The following is a 12,304-nucleotide window of genomic DNA, read 5'->3' as shown; positions in this document are numbered from 1 at the left end:
TTATAGATGAAGAGAAGAATTATGTTTTTCGGTTAGTTTATTTCATTCAAACACGTTTTCCTCTGATGTGGTTAGAAGTTCAGTATTAACTTCTGTTTGAATTGTCATTTCTCTTCAGTCATGCTTTAAAAATCATTCTCCAAAAGATCCCTTCTGAGTTTTTTTTTTTCAGTGGGCTCCGTACTCCCCCTGCTAAGCAATTTGAATAGAGAGAAAGTAAGCATAATGTCAGTTAGCTGTGTCCTGAGAGATGTTAAAGAAATGGAAAAGCATAAATTTTCTCTTTTCACTCTAATGGCTCAGATCGAATGCTTTTAAATACTTATTAGAATAAGCAGTATTCATGCTTTGATCATTCTGGTTTCTGTATGTAACAACACTAAGTTCACTTTTACTTTTGGTAAGACAAATTCACATTTATCAAATTTTTATATTTCTAATCTTCTGTGATGGTGCTAGTGGCTGCCTGTTATAATGAACTACAGTATGTTTTGAGTAATATTTTTTTTCTGCCAAGGTATCGTGACTAATATTAGTATATAGTATACTGATGTGGATACTGATATAAACTATTGTGGCAGATTTTTTCAAATATGTAAGATAGGGCATTTTAATAGTGGTTATGTGCAGTATCTAAAATATATTGCTGTTCAAATAAAGTACAATAAGGTAATTTAAGCTGGCATTGTTAGAAAGTAAGACAATAAGAAAAAAAAAGAGAGGACATTCCAGAATTGAGGTTGCTACTGCAGTATTAATTTAGCCAGATTACATTTAGGAAGTATGATTATATATAGCTCTAAATGTATTATTTTATCTATTAAATAAAACCTGCAGAATATACAACCTTGGTAAATTAATGTTGGGTTAAAAACATAATTCTAGAATTTCCCGACTTTCTGCTCCTTGATTTATCATTCTCAGTGTGAGATATTTGTAATACTTACTGCATTTTAAATAATGCAAATGCAGTTGATTTCTGGCCTGTTCATGTATCTATTGAGGTTAGTAGGAAAAATTGCAGTGAATTTAATGAGAAAAGGGTCAGGAACTGGTTCTCTTTTGCTAACAAAATGCATTGATCAAAGTCTCTTCTTCCCCTCTCTTCCTCTCCCCGCTACTGTTTCGTAGATATGTTGAAGGACATGGTCTGGCGCTCTATCTTCAGGATGATTTTTTTCTCAGTTATCATCATGGTTTGAAACCCAGGCTAAGACTGAAAGTTATTGTGACTTAAAATTATCTTGACTTCAGTAAATTGTTCTTAATTGTTACTTTCTCCCCGTAGTTATTTTAAGCATTTGTTTTAGTGTTCTGCTTGTGCTCCAGATGTTTCCTGCCCTACCATCTGAGTTCCTACATTTCCTTGATTTCCTTTTTTCCTTTGCTTGTTTGTTTTTGTTGAGGTAGATGTATTCATTAGAAATACTTTCTGTCTCCTATCCCGTCACCTGGAGATCTTCACATCTCCTTTGGGAATGCTCGGATAGTCATGAGGTTTTAAGATGTTAGAAAAAGTATTGTGAAGAAAGCCATAAGATTAATTTGTGTGAAAATAGAGTGACCTAGGAGAAAAATATGAAGATAGATATATCATATGCAATTTAGATAATCAGGTAAGAAGATCGAGTTATTTTCACAAGGGCCCGAGTTCATCTTTTAAGCCTCCTCTATAAGGAGTCGCTTCCACTACAGTAGATCATAGCATGTGTATCAAAAACCAAGTCTTGTACAGTAAGTGGGACACACACACACAGAGAAGTATTCGGAAATCACCTATTCTATAATGGAACTATTTGATTGTCTCAAAGCTGTCTTCTACTAACCACAGACAGTTTATCTCACTCTTACTGTAAGATTTTTTGTGAAGTTTCTCTCTTCAGTTTAAATATTTTTAGTCTTTTTATTTTTTTAAAGGAAGCTGCACCTACAGAATCTCTGCTTAACTGGCAAGACTACGAAGGACGAACTCCCCTTCATTTTGCTGTTGCTGATGGGAACGTAGCTGTCGTTGATGTCCTGACCTCTTATGAAGGCTGCAATGTGACGTCTTATGACAACTTGTTTCGAACTCCTCTTCACTGGGCAGCCTTACTTGGTAAAACTGACTGAATGCAAAAGTCATTTAATAATCAACTGTGTTTTTTAATCTTTGTATCCATTTTTTTTAATTTAATTATGGCCTGGCATTGTGATAACTAATCTCTTAGAACAATAGTATTTGGGTTTTGCTAGACCAATATTAGATGTTCATGTGTTGAGTGTTTTTTATCTTGAAATTCTCCAAAGGATTGTAAAACGCTGTAGCTCAGCAAGGCTGTATTGAGGACAGTTAGAACATATCAGATGTTCTTACATAGATGTTTGTGTATAGATCAATTTTTCAGGGAACTAGAACTCAAAAAACTTATACTCTAGAGGTCTGTATCTATCTGGTGAATTTTATCTTAAAGGATAATGTGTGCCAACATAGACCTTGCTTTACTGATACTGTATACCCCTGTGGCTAGCACAACCAACCAAGGCACATTGGATTTATGGTGGAATCTACTTAGCAATCTTCAAGATAGTGATACTGAAAGCATTACAATTGTGGAATGCTGTGGAGTTATCCATAAGGAGAACCAGAACAAAGAGAAACTATAGAAGACACAGCTGCGTCAAATGTGAATGTATAGGGAGAAAATCAGATTTCTCTGGGATAAATCATGCCATTTGATATCTTCTGATCCTAAATTATTCTGGGAAGGACTATTCCTGTTTGGCATGAGGCTTGGAAAAGTATTTCAAGAAGAAGGAATGACAAAGGCAGTGTTTGCAACAGGGATTTTGTTACTGGTTATTCCAATAACTGCTTTGTTCAGATCATAATTTAGATATCTTTTTGTCAACTGCCAGGATATTTGCTCCAACTCCTAGCTGTCCCTCTGCTTACATGATTTCATTTTAGTCTGTTTGCTTTTTATGATATCTCTCTTTTCCTTTAGTTTTCCTTCATTTTACTTTTGAACTTCCGGTATTGGGGTGGGGGTGGAGGGAATGTTTTGTTTGGGGATTTTTTTAATCCATATTCCATATCAGCAGTGACGTGTTCAAAAGAAAATGCGCATGAGCTGTGGTATTGATGTGACAATTGCACACTGTCACATTGCACGTTCCGTTTATGGTTATAGTCTCTGCCCTTTTGTGTGTGTGTGTGTTGCTCATTTACACACATTCAGAAGGAATGCCCTTTTTCTATATTCATTGTATTTGCCGTTGCAAAAAGGGAGTCCATATTAATGGGAGCAGTACATATTTTTTCATATCATGACTGAGAACTTGGCAGAGAGGGGTAGAAATCTGGGACTCCAGAGAAAACATTCACTTCTTTTTCAACTTCTTAAAAATCTCTTCCAAAAAGTAATGTCAAGTAACTAGTTTTGTGGGCCTAAAGACTTACCATTCAGCAAAAACTACCAGCCTCCCATCCTCCAGTGAGGCATTAAGAAACTCGGCCAGTAAAAAGTCAGTTCAGTGGCTTGGCTGATCAGCTGTGAATAACTGTAAGGTTGTTAGAGGATTTTGTGCCTATCCACTGGTCCTTGCTGAGACTGTGAGCTCATTCATCTTGCTGATTCTTGAGGTTGCATTTTCTTTCTTTGCACAGTGATTCAAATGTTAATTTTTTGTTGCACTTGGAAATGTTCAGGAATAACATGTGTACTGACTATGGAATTTAAAGCATATAAATAAATTTATTAATTTGAAACGACTATAAAAAAAACATATAAAGAATTTGGAGGAGGGGAATTCAGGAAATGTAAAGCGAGAGAGAGAAAACTTACCTTTGGTGAATTCATGCTGACTGTTCCCAGTTACCTCCTTCTACCTCACATGCCCAGACACATGCTCCAGGATGACGTGTTCCGTGAATTTCCCTGGAACTGACGTGAGGCTGACTGGCCTGCAGTTTCCCAGAATGTTTTTTTTTGGCCTTCTTGGGAGGCCCTTTCCCTAAGTACAGAGACCTGGGAAACCTAGCTGATGGAGAATGAGGGAAGGTCGGCACTGAGTGCCTCCAGCCTTTCCGTGTCTGCCAACACAACATAGAATCATAGAATCATAAAATCATTAATGGTTAGAAAAGACCTTTAAGATAATCGAGTCCAACTGTAAACCCTTCAACACCCACCGTGCTAAACCACGTTCCCCAAGTACCTCATCTACACCTTTCTTGAACACTGCCAGGGACGGTGACTCCATCACTTCCCTGGGCAGCCTGTTCCAATGCTTTTCCACTCTTTCCATATAGAACTTTTTCCTAATATCTAACCTGAACCTCCCCAGCCACAACTTGAGGCAATTTCCTCTTGTCCTATTTTCAGTAGTTATTTTGGAGAAGAGGCTGACCCCTGCCTCACTACAAACTCCTTTCAGGTATTTAGAGAGGGCGACAAGGCCTCCCCTGAGCTTTCTGTAGACAATATAACCCCAGCTTCAGGGGTGTCTTTCATGCGCCTCTGTGTGACAACACTTCTGTTGGTGCTGGGGACCCTGTCCTGTGGCACATCACCAGTTATTGAGCAGTCATAATCAACCATCATCACAATTTCCAGCCCATCAGTTGAATGGGTGCTTGCTTGACACTCTCTCTTCAGGAATCAGCTGAAGATGAAAGATCAAAACACCCTTTGTTCAGGAATAGCTGATAGGGTCATTAGGTACTTTACTAGAAGCCTCCAGGATCTATTCTTCCCTAGCAGCAACAGGCATCCTAAAATGCCTGGAAAATCTAGAGGCAGAGTCTGGACTTGGCTGTGCAAACCACTTACCTGTTAGTTGCTTGTTTGCTGTGCTCAAACAACTCATGCAACCCAAACCCCTGCAAACAGCATCTTTGGTTAGCTGAGTCTTTTTTAGGGCCTTGGTCACTCTAGTTTTGAATGGATGGAGTTTCCACAACTTCTCCGGACATTTATTTCAGTATTTTACCTTTCTCATGGTGAAATGGATTTTCTCTGTTTCTAATGGGAATTTAATGCAACTTGCCTTCATTGCCTCTTGTCCTATCATTGTGTACTTTGGAGAAGAGCCTGGTTCCATCTTTTCTACAGTCTCCCTGTAGACAGCTGTAGAGAGGAACGAGATCTTCCCTCAGCCTTTTCTTCTTAAGGACTCAGCTCTCTCAAATTTTCATATGTCATGTGCTCCAGCTCCCTAGCTGTCTTGGTGGTCCTCCTCTGGACTTACTCCAGTTTGTTAATGTGTTCTGGGTACTGGCAAGCCCAAAACTGGACAGCATCTCCCAGATACAGTCTCAAAAGTGCTGAATAGAGGGGAGGAATCAACCTCCATCAAGCTACTGGCTACACTCTTGTTAATCCTGCCCCGCTGTGATCGTCCCTCTTGCCATGGGGGCAAACTGCTGACTGCTATTCAGCTTCTTGTGCACCAGGACCCCCAGGTCCTTTTCTGCAAAGCTGCTTTCTATCCAGCTGGCCCCCAGCCTGTATTGTTGCCTGTATTCTTTTTCTTCCATGTTATGCTGGTCTTTTTTTTTTTAATGAAAAACGCGAAAATGCAGGTTTAACTTTGCTATTATCGGGAAATCTCGCTAGATTTTACCAGAGTTATCTTTAAAAGGAAAAGAATGCAGTAGCCCCCATTAGCTCTCAAATGTGTTCATTAATGGCAGAAATTACTCTGGCTTCTCCTAACATGATTCAGTTAGTTAGATTTTTCACTATTTGATGGTGCTGTTGATGTTTCAGATAAAGCTTTTATTATTCTTGTTGTTCATATTGCTAGACTGTTGCTCACATACTCTGTAAACTATATGCTTGTGTATGTGAATTCTGTACTGTTGTGCAGATGCAATTAAATAGAGATAGTGGAAACAGAGGAAAATACAATTCATAACATGACATAGATAAAATGATTTTAAAAGTTGACCTCCTACTTTCTGTCCTCCTCAGTGCAGGAGGAAAGAATAAACAGAGGACTGGATAAAAAGCAAAGACCCTTCAAATACTCTCATTCTTCTTTCAACAGACATCTTCCTCATGACATCTATAAAAAAATCTGATTTCTCAGTGGAATGAATTACTGCAGCTCCAGTGACAAAATACACACAGTATCATTAAGTTTAGGACTTTTTTTAAGGCAAGCAAATAAAAGTGTCCTCAAATTTGCATTTACACTCAAATGCTGATACTAAATTGTTATTGAGAAATTACCCATAGAGATGATTATCCTTCTCCTCCAAAAGTTACATTTCCAATCTAAAGATATTCAAATCTGTTTTGATGGAAGTATGTATGTGTCAATTTATTATTTCTGTATTTGTTGTTGATAGGGCATCTAGTAATAGAATATGCTCCAAATTTTGCTATACATTTTCACTGGAATTTTTGTTTGAATAAAATCTAAGTAAGTAATCCATACTTGATTTCTGTAAAACACTATCCTGTAGGATGAAATGTTGGTTGAGTTGACCATTTAAGGAAACTGGATGGAAAAATGCACATCATATTCAGTCTGTGCTCACTTCACTGTTTCTGCTGGACTTCTCACTCATATGCAGCGTATCAGCTGGCCTATCAGAAACTCTGCTTGAAAATAATCTTCTTGCTCATTATAATGTTAGTATTGCAGTTGTCAGACCAACTGCAGCTTCTTTGTTTAGGGAAATCAAAGATGGTTTCTGGTTTTACTCCAATGATTTCTTTTAAAACAAATACAAAATATATCTTTCTCCATGTTCCTATTCATAGATCATTATGGTTTACTGATGCCACTCAAAAATGAGGATACAGAGTTTGGAACTAGAATGCTGTTGGGAAGAAAGGGCACAACAAGCTTATTTGTTAAAATAATAAGTCTTACAACTTTTTCCTAATGTTAGAGCATTCACAAACAGTATGTCTTTATTATGTTGTTTTTCTCAGGTCATGCACAGATTGTACATCTCTTACTAGAAAGAAACAAGTTTGGAACTATCCCATCTGACAGTCAAGGTGCAACACCACTACACTATGCAGCACAAAGCAATTTCGCTGTAAGTAGTACAGTCCTATAAAGTAAATATGTTTTGCTATCATATTTATGACATAACTTATTCTATACTGTAGTTACGCTTTAAACAGTGTTACAGTTTTTAAAATAATACAAAATGTCTGCACATGCATAATCCATGGTTATCCCAAGTTAGGCAATATAAACATGGTTGATTTCAAACTATTAAAAATAAAATAGATTTTTAAAATTGTATCATTTTGAAAAGAAAAATCTTCAATCTATACTTTTGCATCAGAGTACACAATAATAGTTTAGAAATTTTAAAAGGAAGCAGAATGCTACGTACTCTTTTACAGTGCATTATAGGGAGTGATTATAGGAAAATCTAAGAACTTACAGGATATCTAGAGAGAGAACACCCATGTTTATTGTACAGTTGCTTATATTTTTAATACCAACCAAACCAGTCTTTTACTTCCAGAAGTGTTTAATGTATTAATATTTGCTATTGTAAATGTAGCCCTTGTCTCATAAAGTATGGATAAGGAACAAGTACCTTTTGTCAGTTTCTGTGAACAAAAAGTGTGCAGTATTCAACATCAGTGGATTAGCCATTCCAGACAAAAAGCGAATTGTTTTCTCAAATGGACTAAATCGAACATTTTGGTAGAATCTGTAATTTTTTGTCCAAAGCCAGATGAGTTAGAGTGCAACTAAGCCCGAAATCCAGCACTTTACTGGTTGCTGATAACAGTTCCTAAGCACTGAAAGATGAGGGCTTTTTTCATCTTCCTTTTTCTCTCATAGTTGAATTATACTGTGCATAGTAAGTTGAGAGTTCTTAGTCTCTCTCTTCAGCTGTATTATTCATAACCCCTCTTAACTACAGGATCTGTCCAATGGATGGAGTTGGGCTCACATTGTAGCCTAACCTTCAACAGGGATACTAATTTGTGTCTCACAAATTACATGTTACATTACTTACATGTTAAAATGTAAATGTACATGTAAAATTCTAAAATCTCTGATTCAAAAGCCTCAAATAATTGAGTTGTTGCTCTTCTTTCCATTTTAAGTAAGACTTGTTGAATGAAGGTTTTAATTTACAATCTAATGATTATCTCAATATGCTTTTTTCTTTTTTTTTCCTTTTCCTTATTAGTATATTCCTAGAAATTTTTTTTTTTTACTACTGGGTTTCTTTCCCTGGGCTCGATTCAGTTGTATGAAACATTGTCATTTTTTACCACCTTTTAATCCTGATAGCCAATCAAACCTTGACGTCTTTTAGATTTTATGTGGGAAGCGGAGTACATGATGGAATCAGACATACCTGTGAATTCTTGTGTGCTTATAGTGCCTGTCATGTTTCCCATATTACATGAAAAACAAGCATAGAAACAAACAGAAGAGTCTTATTTCGATCTGCAGGCTTTTGGTGATCTGAAGATTCCAGTCTCCATGTTTCCCTCAAGGGCACCTACTGTGCATGCCTAAATTGTCTGGGCTCTCTCTCTTTTTCCATATGCATTGTTTGATTTTCTTCCTTACCTTCTACTTCAATAATTCCCTCTACTGTATTCCACAGACATAGTTGAAACCGTATTTGTTTTGGCAGTGGCATTTAAATATATACACACATATTTTCTGTGAACCACATTATCGTTCTATACAAACTGCCCAAATGCTGCAAGCGTTATGCCTCTCAGTTGAAACGAGATGTTTCCCAGTCCACAGCAAGAAGAAGTTTGATCTTTTCATTACAAATGCTTTGGTTGCTCTCAGTCTTAGCTTCATACCATATTGTCCTTCTTTCTTCCTTTTTTTTTTAAGACTGAAGAGACTTAGCTGGCACTTAATTGATGAAGCACATGGACCAGCCTATCCCCACTCATTATATGAGGCCTATGAATCCACAGAAGGTCTAAAAACTGTCTTTTGAACTTTATCAGTGAAGGCAGATGCTCTACTAGTATTGACTTTAGAATTCAGATTACAGTACTAAATATTTATTGATTTTATTGACTTACTTCTTTTGAATTTATTCATGAGTTTTGCTGCTGTTTTTCTGTAATGTCCAGATATGTATTTATCTTACATATATTTGTATAGATTGTCCTAGTAAATGAAGTGTGGATTTCTCTGTCTTCTGTTTGGATTTTTAATATTTTTCATTTTCTTGATAGCATAGGTTTTGTTGTTGTTGTTTTTCAGCCTTGTTGTTTTATGCTTTGTTTTCTCCATTTTTATAAAGGTAAAACAAGCAATTTTCATGAGGAAGTAGATATAGAATTGAAGTGAAAAATGCTGGCTTGTTTGTTTTTTTTTTTGTTTCTGATGTCATAATCATTCAATTTTCTTATCTTTTTTTCTTATTCTTTCCTTTTTTCTCAAATTGCAATACCCTTATTTTGAAAAATAACATTTCAAACTGTATGGGATTTTCTTCTATTTTTTCTCATTAAAAGGTTTGGGAAAAAGAGAGTGATTAAATGAAAGGTCGAATTGTTAACAGTTAAAGGAAAAATTAAATTACTTATTTATGTTTGTAGGACTTACGCCTTTTTAGTAAGAAGGTCCAGCCTTTGTACTGCTTTTCAACTTGCAGCATTTCAGGCAGTGCAGAGTTGTGGTGGGGTGCTGAGTTGTTGGCCTAATGACTACCAGAGGTAGCGGTGGTCAGTGTGAGAACACAGAACTATTAACACCTGCTGTTCGGTGTGGAAACACGCTGTGGAAAACTTAATGCTTCCATTTCCTATTATGTCTATCTATCTGGACTTTTTTACAATTAATTGGCATTTTAGATAAGGACTGAAATTCACAAACATTAGGTGTTCAAATTCATCTAAAAATAGCACTCTTAAAAACCTTAATGAATCTTGATTGAATAGCTGCATGAGGGATTTTTCACAGCCAATGAAGCTTTTATAGAGAAAAGGGGAAATCTTGCATAATTCTTTTTCCTAAAATGGTGATTTCTTCTCCCTCCCTTTCCTGTTGGGCTTATAAATGTTTAACAACGGGTTAAACAAGTGGACTTGCTTGTTGAAAACTTGACATAAACCTGGCATTTCAAGGAAAGAGTTCTTTTTACACTGATATAAGTAGAGATTCTAATGTGCAAATTAACAGTGGAAAGGCTGGAGTCAGCTATAAAGATTTTCCTTTATTTGTTATGTTTCACTAATTCAATACTGGATGTTATTAATAGATATTAGGGAAAAAAAAAAAAAAAAAAAAAGCTCTGTGTTGCCTCAGAAGTCCCTGTGTGGTCAATTAGCGTTTGGAAGACTAAAAATCATATTCAGATTTGAAGCAAAAAAAGGAAATGTGGCAGGAGAGGTATTTTAAATGAAAAATATTTGACACTGTAATCTTACTGTAATATTTAGATATGATCATTATGTTTTTTCCCATCATTTCCCTTACAGTGACTGCAATGTCTTTCATTCCGTTACCATAAACACATGATGTTTGAGACTAAAGGAAGAGGATAAAGTGAATAATACTGTTAAACGTATAACTAAAGGATACAGCCATGAATGTTGTAGAAGTAAAGTACATAGCAGAAAACACAATGCTTCTGTTGAGTTATTACTCTATATAAACATAAAAAGGAAAAATGAAGCTTTGTTTTGCTTCACAAACAGCTAAACGAGACACAATAGTTTCTTGTTGTTATAAATTCCTTTGCCTGTTAATTTCAGTGGTATGTCTTTTCAGGAAACAGTGGAAGTATTTCTGAAACATCCTTCTGTAAAAGATGACTCAGATCTTGAAGGAAGAACATCCTTCATGTGGGCAGCTGGGAAAGGCAGTGATGATGTCATTAGGACTATGCTGAATTTGAAATTAGATATTGATATCAATATGACAGACAAATACGCTGGCACAGGTAAGGTACACTTTAATGTAAAGAGACACTGGATTTTTACAGGTGGTGTGATTTACATAGAATGAACAAGCTTGAAGAATCCTTATTAGTCTTTTCCTAGACTTGTGCCTTAGTTCAGAAAATCCTTATACATTCATTTGTATGTATACTTCGTTGTATGTATACATTCACTAATACTTCATTGCTTTATTGTGGGAGAAAACAAATCTATTTTGTGCAAATTAAACTGATTCGTTTGAATCAGGGGAGACACGTTTAGTGTATCTATAATCCTGGGAAATGAAGAGCTATTCCATATTTTGAAGAATAAAATGAGATATAATTACAATAAAAAGCCCTCCATGAAAATGCTTTTAAAAAATCTTTATTTGTAGGTAAAAAATAACTTTGAACGATATAGAGCAAACTAACCAATGAAGTGGCTGAATCATCAACATGAAAATCAGAAGTAGAATGGCTACTTACAGAGGTAGTGTAATAGAGATGAGAGCTATTGCTTTTCTTTTGTCTAAACAAAAGCTTATGCTTGAAAACCCCCAAGTCGTTAGTCATCCCTTTGTCGAAGAGAATGATGATGTGTGTGCTCACGTGTGTCCTGCCCCTAGCAGGTGATACTTTTCCTTAAATATGAACTACCCATGATGGATAGTTTATGCCAGGAACAAGCCTTTATGTGTAATATAGATAATGCTATACTATAGCCTTTTTTCTTTTCAGGTCACACTTACGGCTTTGATTCTATTATTAGAGTTACATAGAAATGGTAAATGAATGCAATATCAGGGCTGCATAGTTCAGTGTTGAAAGACAGCAAATATGAATACTACTTGCAACTTAAAATTGCTACCTCCTTTTGTGCATGGGTGTCTTTACTTAAAAAGTCAATTACAGTTTTTATAAAATTCTATTTACAAGTGTAATATTTTGCTTTACTTACAAGTTAACATACCAAAAATTAGGCTTTTCAAGTCGAGATAGTTTCTATTTTTTAATTAAAATATTACGTGACAAAATAAGTCTTGTGCTTCAGAAGTGGTATCCTGCTCCATTTTAGTCTTGTTTCGTCTTTTATCACTTGCCTACATTTGCTCCCTGCTGACAGTTCCTTTTCAAATCCCATGCAGTGTGTGTTCCAGACTCTAAGGTGAGGCAGTGTTATGTTGTCACTGTGCTTATTAAAGCTCCTTAGGAAAGGATTTCTTCCATGTAGGTAGTACTCATGTGTTATGTTTTGCAAATTACTCAGGTGAATATTTCATGCTTAAATAATTGAGGTGGTTTGTTTTATCATCCTTTAGTTTTAAACCTTTCAAAGCAATCATGTGTAATACTTTCTAATCTTGATTTTTCTTTGAGGCTTTTAGTCCAAGGTAATTAATGGATCTGCCATTTACATGAAGTTGTCAT

At 35.9% G+C, this 12,304-nt stretch overlaps 1 protein-coding gene across 1 annotated transcript in view; it reads left to right on the top strand.

Moving 5' to 3' along the window:
• The window catches only part of INVS (inversin), a 77,927-nt gene that overhangs the window by 41,255 nt on the left and 24,368 nt on the right, over positions 1–12,304 (top strand). Inside the window, exons 6-8 of the mRNA XM_088526226.1 lie at positions 1,918–2,098; positions 6,930–7,039; positions 10,726–10,897. Coding sequence (XP_088382352.1) covers positions 1,918–2,098; positions 6,930–7,039; positions 10,726–10,897 — 463 coding nt within the window. The remainder of the gene's footprint in view (positions 1–1,917; positions 2,099–6,929; positions 7,040–10,725; positions 10,898–12,304) is intronic.

The sequence above is a fragment of the Tinamus guttatus genome, unplaced genomic scaffold, assembly GCF_059628265.1.
Source record: "Tinamus guttatus ecotype Peru unplaced genomic scaffold, ASM5962826v1 Tinamus_guttatus_pri_ptg000025l, whole genome shotgun sequence".
Taxonomy (NCBI): domain Eukaryota; kingdom Metazoa; phylum Chordata; class Aves; order Tinamiformes; family Tinamidae; genus Tinamus; species Tinamus guttatus.
Note: the sequence above shows the minus strand (reverse complement) of the source record. Positions and strands in the feature narration are given on the sequence as shown.